We start from the raw sequence: 16672 nt of genomic DNA on the forward strand, positions 1-16672 counted from the left end.
GTTTTTGTATTGGAAGAGATATAGTAGAAGTCTTAGAATCACTAGATGTGCATGTGAGTNTTCCTTGACAAAGAAGGAGGTATGAAGGTTGCTCAACTTGAAGTGTATTGATTAAAGTCTTTTTGTTTAAAAGGACTTCATGTTGAGTAACCTTGGAAGGAACACTAGACTCACAACCCTCTTTCTTTTGTTTTGATCCTTTTTTTCTATTTTGTTCCTTTTCTTGATCCCTTGTGGATTTCATTTGTGCTTGATCTTGAGCCACCTGGGCAGGAGTCAAAGGATGAAGCATAAACTTCTTATCCTTTTGATGCACTGTAATTGTATTGGTTAGACCATGGTGTATAGTATTATGATCAAATTGCCATGGTCTCCCCAATAACACATGGCAAGCTTCCATGGGAATTACATCACAAAAAACTTCATCTTTGAAGTTCCCTATGGAAAAAGTCAGCTTGACTTGATTCTTGACTATTATATCCCCATCTTCATTTAGCCAATGAAGTTTGTAAGGTTTTGGATGGGGTATCACATCAAGTTTCAACTTCTCAACCAATCTTGTACTACAAAAATTGCAACAAGAACCACTATCAACAATGAGAGAACAATGATTTTCTTGAATTTTGCATCTTGTATGAAAGATGTTCTCTCTTTGTGATAGATGTTCAAGACTTGGTTGACTACTAAGCACCCTTCTCACCATGAGAAGTTGACCATCATCAGCATACACTTCCTCTTCTTTTTCTGTCTCGCCCTCACTTTCACTAGTAGGGGTGTAACTTTCACTGCTATAAATGTCCTTTCCTTTTAAAATAATGTTTCTTTTAGTAGGACATTGAGCAACCACATGACCCCTTCCTAGACACTTGAAACATTTGATTTCACTTGTCCTATGGTTTGAAGAGGACTCTTGTTTGGGTTTCTCAACAATTTTGGCTAGAGGTTTAAATGGCTCTTTTTCTATAAAACTCTTTCTTTCAAAAGGTTGAACTTGAGCTCTCTTGTGAGAGGATTTTCTCAAATTTTGTTGTTCTACCTTGATACACATTTGGACAAGACTATCCAAATCTATATAAGGTAAAAGTTCAACCTTATCTTGAATTTCATAATTGAGCCCACTCAAAAATCTAGCCATTGTGAATTCATATGTTTCTTCTATCCTTGCCCTTATCATATACAACTCCATCTTTTGTCTATATTGTTCTACAGACATAGAATTTTGTTGGAGTCTTTGGAGCTTGTCCATAAGCTCCCTATGATAGTAGGAAGGAATATGTCTCCTTCTAAGGGCAGTGATCAAGTCATTCCAATATCTTATTGGAGGATTTTGGTGACGCCTTCTTTCTTCTACTATGGCAGTCCACCAATACATGGCATACCCTTGAAAGCTAANGGTAGCTAGNGGAACCTTTCTTTCTTCACTTACTTGGTGGCAAGCAAAAAGTTGCTCNACCTTCATTTCCCAATCTAGAAAGGCTTCAACATCATCTTTTCCATGAAAATGAGGCAAGTTTACATTGACTTCTCTAGGGGGAGGAGGTTCTTGAATTTCCCTCCTATGTCTTCTAAAAGAATAGTCCCCATCATAATCTCCCATTCTAAAATTCTCTACCTCATGGTGAGAATCTCCACTTCTACTTCCCCTCATTCTCCCTTGCTCATCTCTCATGACTCTCAACTCATCTTGAATTATGGTGATTTGTCTTTCCTTGTCTTGTTGAGCATAATCCATCTTTCTTTCAGTGTCAATTCTCCATTGAGTTAGCTCTCTAAGTTGTCTTGAAATATCTTCGAGAGTAACTTGTTCCTCAGAATCACTAACTCTTGGAGATTGATTTGTTGACATTTTGTGATTCTAAAAGTTTTCTTGTGTTTCAACTTTACTTAGGTTTCACCCAAGAACAAATTCCAGGTAAGGGAGGTGAACCACTAGGGTTGCTTAAGAACCAAGCCTTTTCCTTGCCAAAAATGTTCTAGGCTACTGACTTAGTAGTTGTTACTCCAAGATTACTTCTAATATCACAAAAGAAGACTCAAAAGAAAAGCAAAAACAAAGTAAACAAAGAATTTAGGACTCTAATGCCGGACTCTAAACGAATTTCCTAAACGCAAAATTAAAGACAAATTACAAATGGAAAGACTTAAAGAAAATGGAAATGTAAAGGTGAGGTCTCCTAGGTGAGGCTTAGACTTTGGATTTAAGACACACTCACTGCCTACCGATTTTAGGTTATGAGACTTTAAGTCAAGTTAACAAATGAGGGAAGAACACTTATGAGCTCTTCCCCTTCACTTGCTTGAAATGACCCTTTAAAATACAAGAAAGAAATGAACAAATACAAAATTAAACAAGGTAACAAGATGATAAGATAACAAGGAAGGGAATTGACAATGCAACTCTAGCTTCTCTCAAGAAATTTCTGGCTGTGTAATGTGCCAAATGCAAGTCTCACATTTTCAATGCAGTGAAGTTTGGAACATTGCAGCAGTGAAAATTAACTTCGGACAGTTCTGCTGCAGTTTCAGCAGTATGACAGCAATACTAGCTCCATTTCTTGTCACTTTGCCTTGTTCTTCTAATCACTTCTCCACTCCTTAAGATGCTACCGAGACAGGAAATTTCTGAAGCAAACCACCCTTCCACGAAAGCACCTCTAGCAGTACATAATCAACCCAGCAGTGAGTGAATTTAGTGACCAGAAAATATAATCTCTGCTGCTGAACCAGACTGCAATACTCACCCTTTTATCAAACAAGTGGTATGCAAGAATGCCAACAAGTGAAATTAAAGCAATAAAAGGTATATAAACATGTTAGCACGACAAAGAGAAGCTTAGGAATGGTTCTAACACAGATTAACAAAGCAAGAAACAAAATCAAACTGCAATTGAATCGAATTTAGAAACGATTGAAATTCTATCCAATCTGTTTGTGAAAATGCCTGAATGAAGACAGATTTTGGTGCACAATTTTGCCAATTTTTTCCTGCACTAGTCAGTCAGCTCTTTCTTTTTTTGTAATTTCGATCTCTTTTGATTATACAATCTGTTTTGTTATATTTAGTAAACTTTGACCAAGCTCTTGCTACACTTTTATGGCATCTCAATGCACCACACAAATCAGATTTTGAATGCCAAAATTATGTAGTTTGCACTAAACAAAGAAAGCTAATTCTGGTGGTTTGTTTAGTGAAATTTATAGAAACTGGCTTTTAGTGTAATTTCTCTGCATAACCAAGTTTTAATGACCAAAGTAAACTTGTGGACACTAGCTTTTGAAGCTAAATTCAATCCATACAGAATTGGACTGTTCGAAACTCAATTATGTAGTAGAATTGGCTTACTTTTCACAACTCAACCAACCAGAATTTGCTACAATGAACCAAATGACCTTTGGATGAACTTTTGCATCCATATTTATCATTTAAAACTTGAAGAAAGCTTTGGAATCAGTTTTAAAGATGTCCAACAATGATCTACTACTAAACCAGATTGAAAACACAAAAAAATTTGAAAAGCAAAGAGGTGCAGTTCGGCCAACTGCAGATCTGACTCATGTGAGATTTCTAATGATGTTATCCAACCTTTTACAGCATCAGTTCAATGTTAACATGGTATATATCATGAATTATATAGAAAACTCACTTAGCACAGAATAAATAATTGCAAATTCACTTTGAATGACTGCAACGAGTAAAACAACGCTTGCATAAACTCTGAACTACAAATCTGAATTGTTTAACACAAATTATGCCTTGAGCTCATCATTACGATTGCCATTGCTCTTTAATTGTGCAGAGTTGTTGAACTTCATTCAGATTTAACAATGGCAAAACACACAGTTTTCAAAAGAAAACAAAATTGATGAACAAAACAGCAACAAATTTTTTTACATGACAGTACATGACAGAATTGATTTTTCAAAATAAAATGACTTAACCAAAGGATTGACCGAATAAAATGAAGAAACAACACTCAATGATAGGCTAGCACACAAGAAAACACATAAACAAAACCTATTGAGCAAGAAACTGAATGGAACAGTACCAGAATCAATTACAAACAAAGAAGCAAAGTCTGTGACAGTTAAACAAAATGAAAAAAAAATGACTTAGCTCACGGTTGCCTCTTGAACCATGCTCTGAATACCAAATGATACGTCCAGCCTTGGAAGATAGTCCAGATCCATCAGCTCAGGCAATGGAACAGTGTCGGTGGAAAGGAATTTGGAGAGGAAACCGAATGTGTGAGTGGCAGCAGCAAATCTGAGTGAGTATGGAGTTGATTTAGTAGCAGCGGAGGTTATGGATAATGGTTGAAGTTGATGAATGAAGTGCTTATGGTGGTAGGGATGCTAGCTCAGAAAGCCCTCTCTAGGAAGGAAGCTAGAGGAGAAGGAAAAGAAGCACAATTGAGTGACTCTCGGAGGAGAAAAGCTGGAAAATACATCAGCAATTAATCTCTCAATTTCCAAAAGTGTCATACAAAAGTTGCCTTGGGGTTTTTATACAACTCCCTTCGGCCTTGGCAATGCAAACCATCAGATCCGTGAAATGTGGATCTCAATCCACGTTGGCAACCATGTGCTAAACATGCCACCCTTCTAGAAACCTTATTTTGACATGTGAAAAATAAATTCTATTCTAAGTGGCACGTGATTCATGTGTGTACACTCATAATAGCCTATATGTCGTGCCAAACATGTGGGAATGACATTCTTCTAGCTTTTTCCTTCCTTGGACCATCTTGACTCTTGATCTTGATCTCCTGGCTTCCATTCAAAACATGTGAAAAATATCTGACCTTCTAGTGTTGGCTTGTTAAGTTCCTGCTGTAGTTGTCGAGCCATCTGTCTTGTTATAGGACCTGGATGCAGCCTGTTGGGACGCCGCGTATCACTTTGTTTCCTATAATAACAGCTAAAGAAGGTGTTCTTCTAGACCTTGACCCAGTAAAATTAAAATGGGTCCTTCTCTAATGCCCAAGCATTCTCATTGGCTTCCATTCATCTGCACCCAAAATCAAAGAGACCAAAAGCCTTCTGTGAACCCTTGAAAGGCAACTGCCTCCACAGAACCAGCTGTCGCCAGCCGCGAACCAATCGACTGCCAACCATCGCCGGCCACTGTTCGCCGCTGGCAACCACCGTCCGCCGCGGCCATCGTCGTAGTTTCGATTGGTGACCAACGGATCTGGACCGCCTCCTTGAACAACGGTCAACCCCACTGGAGTCAGGATCAAAATCCTTCGCACGTGCCGTCACGCGCCACCTTTCTCCAGCTGAGCTCGGACGTGTATTCTTCACGCGCCGCCCTATCGATGTCGGAATCACACCGCGCCGCAGCCAATCGTCTCGCTGGACCTTCCTCTCTCTGAGCTCGAAGGTGGAGACAGGAAAAGACCGAAATAGCCAAGCGGGGGGGTTTAAAGGTGATTTTGCCGATGAGAGGGTCATCGACGTATATGTCACTGAGCGTGATCCAGAGCAATATCTCCTTCGTCTTCACACCGGTGAGCTTGGAGATCTTTCCTTTTTCTACATGAGCCTCTAGCGCGTACGACACAAGTTTATCGATTTTTTTGAACTTGTGAGTGTAACTCTTCTTCTGTTTGATCCAGATGGAACCGGTTTCTCGGTCTTAACCGCACTCTTCTATGTCTTTGAGGGGCAAGAGACCATTGGGGAGAGCGATTTCCTTGAGTAGCTCTTTCGACTTCACTTGGCAGATTTCTTCCCCGTGGTACACCTCCGATCTGCTCTTGACATCCTCTGCTACCAAAGCCATGGTCACGACGGTGATGATGATTGCTTTATGCTCTTTTAGGTTATCCAAGTCAAAGAAAGAGGAAGTGTTCTTCATCTGTTCTTCCACCTTCACGTTTATGTCGTTCAATCGTGAGGGAGAGAAAATTTAGGCCGTTGCAGGGTAGTGTAGTACTTGTAGATTTGTTGTTTGTCGCCGCAAGACATCAATTTCTTTTGTCGACTTCATTTATGTGTGTTTACTCAGAGCAATTGTGATACTTCCAATTCCAGTCAACAATTTCACTGTTTCCACTGTTCACAGTGAGGGGGAGTATGTTTCCAATACACTGCAAGCTAAGTATGACTGTTAAAGCCACATAAGTATGGTACTCCCTATAGATTTGTAGCTTTCAGCCACTACAGGTCCCATCACCCATCAGTCTCAGATATGGAAAAACTGCAAGCTAAGTATGGCAGTTCAAGTCACATAAGTATGGTAGTCCCTGTAGATTTGTAGCTTTCAGCCACTACAGGCCCCATTACCCATCAGTCTCAGATATGGCAGTCCCTACAGTTGTCGCATTTAGCCACTACAGGCCCCATCCTTACATAATGAGGGATTTTGTCCTTGCAGATTGTCATTGTCCACCACTTCTCTTTGTCATCCACTTTTGAAGTTGAAGTTTCTTAAGCTACTGTTAGTTGTTCGTTGACATGGGATAACACATTGCCTCACACTCTTGAAGAAAAATCATCTGTTTCAAAATTGAGTTTATCTATTCCAAGCTTGGTTCATACAATTTGTATGCTCTAACTTGAGGGGGAGTGTTAGAATTATTGGTTAGTGTGAGAGTTGTATGTATGAGCTTAATGGTAAAATAATTATTAAGTCTACCTATGTTAGGGTAGTCAGTATGATTAAAGTAGGGAGTAATGTGTAGGGTTATCTATAATCATTGTACCTAGCAGTCTAGGACAGTTCCTTGACCTTCCATCTCCCTATTGTATCAACTCTTTATCTATATAAATAATAGAACATGAAGAGGGTCCATTAAATCCTCAAGATAATATTTTTATCAGTATTAAATCTTAATTAACAGAAGCTATCATTCATTGGCCCTTCCATCAACTGAGAATCAATTCGGCATTCTAAGGATTCCGCCCCTAAATCCCGCGCCAACTCCATCCCGGCCAACAGAGTTTCATATTCCGCTTGATTATTACTCACCTTAAAGTTAAATACTAGTGACTGTTCAATCAACATATCGTTCGGGCTTTCTAGGACAACACCCGCTCCTCCGCCCCGTTTATTAGACGACCCGTCCACAAAAAGCTGCCAACAAAACATCTCCTCTTGCCCCCTGGTAAGTCGACCGCAAAGTCTGCAAGATGGTGACCCCAGACCGATCCCCTTGGTTCATATCGCAACCCGAACTCCGAAAGCTCTATCGACCATCCTATCATCCAGCCTGCTAGATCGGGCTTTTGCAAAATCTTGGCTATGGAGTAATCGGTGCGAACCACTACCTGATGCCCCTAAAAATAAGGCCTGAGATGCCGAGCGGCATAAAGCAAAGATAGTGCGACTTTCTCTAGTTGTTGGTATCGAGCCTTCGCATCCTTAAGGCTCCTACTAACAAAGTATATCAACTTGAATTGAGGGGTTTCTTGTACCAATGTTGCACTAATAGCCCCATCAGATGCTGCTAAAAATATCTGCAATTCATGGCCTGCTTCCGGTCGGCCCATGACCGGAGGCCGAGGAAGGATCGCCTTTACCTCTTTAAAAGCTTCCTCGCTCTGCTCATTCCAACACTTTTGTGTCGTCTTCTTCATCGTCTTCAAGTTCGACTTTATATGCTCGGCAAGATGAGGGATGAATCTGGACAGCGACATTAAGCGCCCCACCAACCTCTGGACCTCTTTCACCGTTTGGGGACTCCTCATCTCCAACACTGCTTTACATTTATCGAGATTCGCTTCAATTCCCCGAGAAGTCAACATAAAGCCTAAGAACTTCCCTGCCTGAACCCCAAAGGTACATTTGGACGGGTTAAGACACGTGTCAAACTTCCTCACTTGCCCAAACACCTCCTCCAGGTCCCTCCAATGCTCCTCCAAAGACCGACTTCTTATGACCATGTCGTCCATATATACCTCCATGCACCTACAGATCTGCTGTTGGAAGACTTTACCCATCAACCTTTGATATGTAGCCCCTGCATTCTTCAAGCCGAACGACATGCCTCATAGCAATAGGTCGCCCGTTCGGTTATAAAGGTTGTTTTCTCGTTATCCGGACAATACATAGGGATTTGGTTATACCCCGAATACACGTCCAAGAAACTGAGCACTTCCTATCCTGATACCCCATCTACCGATGCATCAATGCTCGACAACGGGTACGTGTCCTTTGGACAAGATTTATTCAAATCCGTAAAGTCCGTGCACATCCTCGACTTACCATTGGATTTCTTCACCATTACCACATTTGCCAACCAAGTGGTGTACTTTATTTCCCTTATGAAGCCAACTTCTACCAGCTTGCGAACCTCCTTATCTACAACCTTTCTCTTCTCGGCCCCCATCCTCCTCTTTTCTTTGAGACCGGTCGAGCATCCCTAAATATAGACAGTTTATGAGAAATCACATCAGGGTGGATTCCGAGCATGTCTGTCGCTGTCCATGCAAATAAGTCTTTGTTCTTGATCAACAACTGCCCGACCTGCGTCACCTGACCCTTCCCCAAGCCTCGACCTACCATTGTCACCCGACCTTCCCCCTCAAAGATTGAACCTCTCCCATCGGTTCCACCCGATCCTCCATGTTTTCTCTAGGGTCCAGTTCAACCATTACCACTTCTGAATGAGTTTCTTGTGCTCTGGTCGTAAAAGGCTTTACCTTTAAACCAACTGCATAACATTCTCGGGCAATCTTTTGATTGACCCTAACCGCCCATACCCTCCCATCATCTGAAGGATACTTTAGCGTTAAATGAGGGGTAGATACTATTGCCCTAAATGCGTTCAAGCAAGGGCGACCAAGTATCACATTGTAAGAAGTGTCGGCTCCTACTAGTAAAAACCGCACCTGAAGCTCCTTAGCACTTCTTTTCGTCCCTAAACTCATTCTCAAATCCACATAGCCTCGCGTATCCACCCGTTCTCCTGCAAACCCCAATATCTGCTCGTGGAAAGGCATGATTAGGTCATCCTCTATATCCATTTGTTGAAAAGTCTTCCAGTACAAAATATTCGTCGAGCTTCCCTGATCTACCAAAACCTTGCCCACGCTATACTGAGCAATGATAGCCGTTTTTACCATGGAACCATCCAGGTTAGGATCAGGTGCGTGGAAATCCTCGTCTGAAAATGTTATTGGCGGCATGGACTTGCGCGCCACCTCGGCTCGATTGACATTATGCAAGTTTCTCAAGTGTCATTTTTGCGCCGCAGAAGATGGTCCTCCACCGGCGAATCCTCTAGAAATCGTGTTTATAACTCCCCTCAACGATCTTTCCCTACTTTTGCCCCTATCACGCTGTTCGGCTAGGGGTAGATTTCGCCGCTCGGTTGGCAGCCGCTTTCCCTGATAAGGGTCATTTCCCCGAGAGGGATGACTTCCTCGTTGTACAAACTCCCTTAAGTGGCCCGCCTGAACGAGGCTTTCTAGCTTATCCTTTAGGGTAATGCAATCTTCAGTAGTGTGCCCCGAATTTTGGTGATACCGACAGTGCTTGCTTTCATCAGCTCTTCGAGGTGTCGACGATCGGGTCACAGTCAATAAATCAACCCTTAATGCTTCCTCCATTACTCTTACCCTGGGAGTGTTCTACGGTGGTGTATGATGGATGTACTGCGGAGTCTTATGGGTATCAATATCTCGTCGTCCACCCCCCTTTCTTCTCCTTCGAACGACCTCTTCTCACCCCTCCTCTCTCGTCCTTTTTTAACCGACGGTGCTGCTTCATCTCCCTACCTTCCCCTATAGGCTCGATCCTCTTCAATTCGAATAAAGCCCGCTAGTTTGTTTTGTAGTTCATCCATTGACTGGGTTCCTCCTCGTAGAGGTAGTCAACGAAGGGGCCAAGTCTCAACGCGGTGGTCAGCGCGTGATGAGTCGATATTTTATTGATTTCACTTAGTTGTACCAAAATTAATCAGAGAATTGTGCTTCATTATCCGGTATTTTCCCGTTTTTCCTAATTATGCTTAATTTGACCAGAAATTCTAATTTTAATTAATTTGAATTTTCTGAGCTAATTATTTGCATTATTATTTTCAGGGAAAATTTTGGAAACACAATTTGGGACATTTGGAGGACACCAAATAAATTCAAGACTCTCAAATTAGACATTTTAAATTTTAGTTCTATTGTAATTTTAATTGTTTAAACTTTTTGGACAAACTCTTGCACATTGGGCCATTGTTAAAAAAATTATGAGGGGCCCAAATAAAATTGTAGGACACTTGACAACCTAGGTTTTTATTTTTAGGGTGGACCTCACCCAATTTTAGGACACATGGTCCTAGGAAACCAAGGCAGCCGTCATTTTTTATTGGAGGAGAATGTGCTGGGACGTTGTTTTTGGAGAAGCTAGGAACATGGTCTCAATAATGGGTATTGGATGAGTGAAAGGGATTTTTTTCTTTTATGGTGGTGTGCAACGCTGGAAAGAAAGGAAGAAGCACTTATTTTTTTCATTTTATTTATGGAGCCTTGTATTACTTCTCTTTGCTGGAACGTGAATCAAGCTTGGGAGAGTTGGTTTCTCTCTTTTCAATCAATGCAAAGTATCGGCCTTGATGCAAATTTAATCTTTTTTTTTCTTTGCTTTTATGTGGATTGATGGGATCTTCTAATAGCTATATGTTTCCCTTCATTTACCGATTTATTGAAAGTAGTAGGTGCTGATTCTCTAGGAGATTCACGTTGATTTCAACTAGGAAACGCATTTTTTCATTTTCTTTTAGTAGGAGCTGATGTGTTTTGCTTTGTATAAGACACACAGTGTTTGATTTGATGGTAGTTGGTGTGCACATTTCGGCTAGGAGGGAAACCTTGGAGTATCTTCTATTTTATTTTTTATCTTTTGAAATGATGGCCTAGGTAGATGTAGGTGTACCATTCGGCACACATGTGATGTCTAGGGAGAAGTTACTCACGGTCACAACTACTTTCTTTTAATACATTTGATGGCTTTTAGGGTGTGTTCGTTTGGTAAGATTTGAAGGAGATGATTTGGGGGAGATGATTTGAATGGATTTGAGGGTAATTTTTTTGTTGTTTTTTTGAGTGGATTTGTGGGTAATTGAGAGTGGATTTAAGGGTAAATTTTGTGAGAATTAGTGTAGGATTGGATTGATGTGACAGATTTAAAAAATTAGTTTAATTGATAAAAATTGAGGATTACCAAAATGTCCCTAATTATTAAAATAGTATAAAATAATAATTGTTAATGATATATTTAATAGTAAAAATATTTATAGAGTAAAAATTAAAAATTATTATTAAAATTAATTTTAATATTGTACAAAAATTTTATTATAATAAAATGAATTTTATAATATTTTTAATTGTAATGTTGTAACATTTATTTTTAATAATATAATATCCTTCTTCAGCCATTGCAATTCTAACCCCAATAAATGGCTCCCGTCAATTGCCACCATCCAAGTTCTTCCACTTTCACCTGAGATATCCCTTACAGCACACCAATTTCTCCAACCATTTTACATCACATTACCACCATGCGTTCCAGCAACAGTACCACCATATGCTGCATCAAGCACCGAAGCCTCTAACGGTAACAGAGGGTGCCACCCTGTGTACTGCGGAGGCGTAGGAGTAGTGGAAAATGGGTTTTTGAAATCCGTGAGCCTAGAAAACCTAACAGGATTTGGTTAGGGACATTTGCCACCCCTGAAATGGAGGTTCTTGCCTATGATGTGGCAGGTTTGCTGATGGGTGTCGCGGCCCATACAAATTTGATTGCAATTTAGAAATGCAGTATAATGCTAGGGAATGACCCCTAGGTCGTCTCTCAAGGACCAGCTGTGGTTCAGAGTCAAGTCTAACACAAAAAGGGGGGAGGGGTTTGAAAAATGTTTTTGTGAATACGAATACTAAATTAAAATGAATGGACATTAAACTCAACTGTGTAAGTTAGAAAACATCAAGGTAAAATAAAGTGCTAAACCCAACATTTCAACAAACAATTATCTAAACACAATTAAAACTAGGTAAAATACCTTTTTTGGTCCCAGTTTTGGTTACGAATATTCGAAATGGTCCCCATTTTATTTTTCTGTTCAATATAGTCCTAAAATTAGAGGAATCAAATGCAACTAATCCTACTATGCAAATTAATGCAAAACAAAGAGATAATTAAACATGCCTTTTCATTTATCAATTATGTGACCAATATTCATCTACCAATTGAAATTAAAAGGTGCAAATAGCTTGAGAAACCCCCCTTGGGCCATGAGCTCCTAGCCCACCAAGGTCCAATTTCAATTTTGACTTTTCTTCTTTAAATGAACATGCAATGTGTGTTGACTTCTTATCCATGTGCCCCATACTTCAAGACAACAAACATATGCCTTCCACATCACCTAAAACTGTCCACCACTCCTTGCATGCAGCAAAAATTATGGTTCCACACACCAAGGCTCATAAATCACGTGAACAATGCAAAGGGCTACAAAGAGAAATTGCTTCCAAACCAAAGGGTAAAAGGATTCAACCTCAAATGCTACTTCCAATGTGCCAAGTAAGCAAAACCCAAAGAAAACAAACCACAAACAACTCCATTCCCTTAGCCATTCTCGGTCAAAACAAGGATTAAGACAAAACTTAAAGAGGAAATGTTCCCTTAGTCAAAAGTAGCTCCATGTGTGCTTGGCCAAATCGGGTAAAAAATTAATTACACCTTCTCTCTTCCGTCTCCACTCCATTTTCGGTTTTCTCACCAACACCAACCTTCAAATTGTTTCTCCACTTCAAATTACCAAAAATGCTGCACCAAAAACCCAAAGTTCCAAAGCAAAATGGTTCAAGAACAATAAAACCAAGTTCTACCTTCATAAATCCAACTTCAAAACACACTTTTCTTCAACTTTTTGACCCAAACAAAACCAAACCCCTATGCTTCNTATGCAATACCGTCCAGCCACCATCATCAAGCACAAAGTCCAGCTCAAAATTTGTTTCCCAACATCAAAAACAAAATGCTAGAAGAAAATGGCTCAAGAATACAATACCCATGCACCAACTTAAGCCTTTTTCACTACCAAACTTGACAACAACTCCATTTTCATCCTCCAATCCAAGAAACTCAAGGTAAAAATGAGATTACTACAGCAAAATGAGGAGAAAACCGAAATGGACAATGGGTCTCCCTTCAACCAAAGAAACCACCATGAAAAAGCAAAGAAGAAGCTTCAAATTCAAGCATTCAACCTTCAAAACGAAAATCTAAAGAGAGAAATGGTAGAGCTTCATTCCATCAAGCAAGAACAAACATTGTTGCAAACAATAGAAGAAGAAAAACGTGATCTTGGTCCATTCAAGCTCAAAAACGAAAAGGGCACACCAAAGCTCCCAAGAGAGAGTTCATACATGCAAAGCCAAAGCAAAAGTGTAGAATGGAGTGTGCTAGGAGTGTCTCGGCAATTCCCCTAGAAAATGTCGTCCCCCCTCTCAAAATAGGTGGGGTCCACCTCCTAAAAACCTAGGGTTTTGGTGCCAAGTGTCCCACACATTGGGCTTCTACAAAATTTGCCACAAAAGGGCCCAAATGCACTTAATCTAATTAAGGTTTCTAAAAAACGAAATTACAACTTTACTAAAATGGAAATGGATAAATGTTGAGTCTTGAATGATAATGCCACCATCCCTAATGCTCCAATTGATGTTTCCCAAAATTTCCCTGCAACCAAAATACACTTAATCAGCTCAGAAAACCCAAATTAGCACAATTACGAATTTCCGACCAAATTAAGCAGAATTCGGAAAACGGGGAAATAACAGACAATTAAACACAATTCACTGGTTTATTTAAGTGCAATAAACTAAATATAGTTCAAGAAATAACAACTCATCACTTGCTCTTAAGGGGAAGGATGCCGAACTCAACTTCCCTGACTCTGCCTCTTCTCTTCCCGTTCCTGCTTCATCCGCTGCTCGTGACATTCAGATGGCTGCGGCCAGTGCTGCAGCCGCCGTCGGAGCAGCTAATGATGCACCGAGTGAAGGAAGCCAAGGAGGGAATGTTTCGGTTTCAATGGCGAAAGAGTTTCAGCTTCTCAACGTTGGGTGGAATTCCTTCTAAAAACTAGAATCGTGATTTGTGGAACCGGATACACGATTTGTGCAACCGAATATAACGTGATTTGAAATTTCTTCTAACCACTGTAACCGGATACGCCCATTTATGGAATCGAATACACGGTCACATAAAAATCATAAAACAAAAATTATCTTAGACGAGAGGGTAGATACGACATTTCAATATAAATCAGCGCAAATCTGCTCAAAATAGCGGGATGGATAAAATACAGATATCTCGCAAATCAGCGGATTTGTTTCCTCGCAAATCAGCTTAAACGGACACAAAAAATTTTCGTAAATCCATCCGCGCTTATCACTGTGAACAGGAAATTCCCTTCAAACGAACATAGTGTTAGAAGTGAGAAATGTTGATTTATTCAGTGCTTTGTTAGAGCGGTGCTTTTCATTAGAAAAGGAAATGTTTACTTGGTTTGGGATGTTGCATTTGCTAGCTACATTGTGGAGTGCGGCACTGATTTACCACAAAGGTGCAGATTTTTGTTTTTTTTATGGGTCACGGCTCAAAGGTTACATTTTATAAACCTTTATGATTTCAATTTCCTTTGTTAGATGCACATGGGACCCGTGAAATGGTAGAATAAAATTATGTTGTCTTATTTCTTTTGCTTTTAAATATTTTGCATTGTGTTTTGAGTTGCTTTTCATCTTCCTAATTTAATATTGCATTTTGATAGCTTTAGTTGTGTTTGGATATTTATCTTTTGCATTGTTCAATTTACTTTTTCAGTTCACTATGTTGTCTATTATGTTCGGTCTTTATTGTTTTCTTGCATTGCCAATTTCATTACTTGTTTTAGAGACAGTTTAGACTCAATGTAGAACCATTCGGTCATCTGTAGGACCGTTCGGTCTTCATGTTTTTTTTTCCATTCATTTCAATGCTTTCAATTATGTTTGGTTGCATTTAATTTTCAATTTTAATTTAATTTAATTCTCCTTGCAAAAACACTTTCAACCCCCCCCCCCACTTCGTGTTAGACCTAATTCTGCAGTTGGTCCTTGAGAGACGACCTAAGAGTCACTTCCTAGCTATACTGCATTTCTCATATGCAATCAAATTTGTATGGGCCGCGACAGCTCATCAGCGCGCTTACTATCAACCTTTGGTCTGCATTCCTTACTTGTCGGGTCGTTTGATTGAACCGATCCATGAATCCTTTAAGAGATTCCTCCTTTCCTTGCCTCATTCTAACCAATTTCGTGTACGTCAAACCTTGGGATCGGTTCAACGTGTACTGCTGACTAAACAAACGCCTTAGTGTGGCAAAACTGTCAATAGTCCTCAGCTTCAAGGAGTGGAACCAGTCTAACGCCTCCTCCTTCAAAGATAAAGAAAAAACCCTACACCACACTAACTCGTCGGAAGAGTACACTGCCATGGCATCAACAAAAGATCGAAGATGCCTTAACCGGATCAGTCAAGCCTCCATACTTCTCCACCTACGGGAAAACCTTGTTCTCTGGCATGGCTGCTCGCATGACATTGGCAGTAAAGGGATGAAGTCCCTCAGCCTGATCGTCTGGCATGGCTGCTCGCATGACATTGGCAGTAAAGGGATGAAGTCCCTCAGCCTGATCGGGCTTCTCAACAACTGCCTGACTATCTCCTAGGGGGGTTCTCTGCCGCAGACTCCATGATGTTCTTGCCCGGGGCCATTTTGATCATTCTCGCTTACTTCTCCCCCCCNCCCCCGCCTATTTCCTCTCCCTTGCCCCCCTCTACCCCTCCCTCTCCCATTTCTACCGCTGCCCCTCCTGTTACCTCTTCCTCGCCCCTCATTACCCCCAACTCTCCCATTTCTCCCCCCGCCCCATCCATTAAGCCCGGAACTCCCAACCGTCTCCCTCACCCCGTCTTCGTGAGACGTAGGATTGCTCTCCTCCCCGTTCTTTGAGTGGATGGTTTCAACATTTACCGATTGTTGTAGGGTCCGAAACTGAGTGGTCCTGATTCTCTTCTGTCTCCCGGTCAGTTAACTCGCTCGCCTAAAAGATCTTCACAGCTACCGAACGGTGGTGCCCTGCAAAGAAACACTCTGACGCTCAACTCAGCTAGGTCACTAGGAGATTAAGTGAATTTAATTGGATCCAAAGTAAAATACCTTATCATTGACTCCATATTTATAAACCTCACGCTCATAATTAACATTAATTACCGTAAAACGTCGCATCTTCCGTTACTCTCCCATCAAAGCTAATAAATGCCCTTTAATACTACCCTCATCTCGACTCTAACCGAACCGACTGATCCCCCTCTACACTACAATACCTTTTTTCATTTAATAATTAGGAGGATGACGTGATAGTATTCAGAATTATGGGTTTTGTTAACTCATAACCATCATCATTCAGTACACTCTAGTAGATGCTTTCAATTGCTTTAAAAAGCAAGTTGGAAATTAATTGTGTTTTCAATGTTTCCTTGTTTGCTACTTTAAACTTTTGGTTCCTTAACTAATACCTTAAGGTTATTCATTAACATTTTATTAAAATTATTTATTAGATATTGTGTTTATGTTAATTAGGGAAACATAGTCCATATATGTTTATTAGGGAAACATTGTCCTCATTCTTA

General features: G+C 40.4%; 1 protein-coding gene across 1 annotated transcript; it reads right to left on the minus strand.

Moving 5' to 3' along the window:
- Positions 1-5236: 5236 nt before the first annotated feature.
- LOC106755354 lies at positions 5237-5785 on the minus strand. Its single transcript, XM_014637497.1, has 2 exons — positions 5644-5785; positions 5237-5547 (listed from the first exon to the last, which is right to left on the minus strand). The coding sequence occupies exons 1-2, from the start codon at positions 5783-5785 to the stop codon at positions 5237-5239; spliced, it is 453 nt and encodes a 150-aa protein (XP_014492983.1).
- Positions 5786-16672: the final 10887 nt, after the last annotated feature.

The sequence above is a fragment of the Vigna radiata genome, unplaced genomic scaffold, assembly GCF_000741045.1.
Source record: "Vigna radiata var. radiata cultivar VC1973A unplaced genomic scaffold, Vradiata_ver6 scaffold_252, whole genome shotgun sequence".
NCBI classification, from domain to species: domain Eukaryota; kingdom Viridiplantae; phylum Streptophyta; class Magnoliopsida; order Fabales; family Fabaceae; genus Vigna; species Vigna radiata.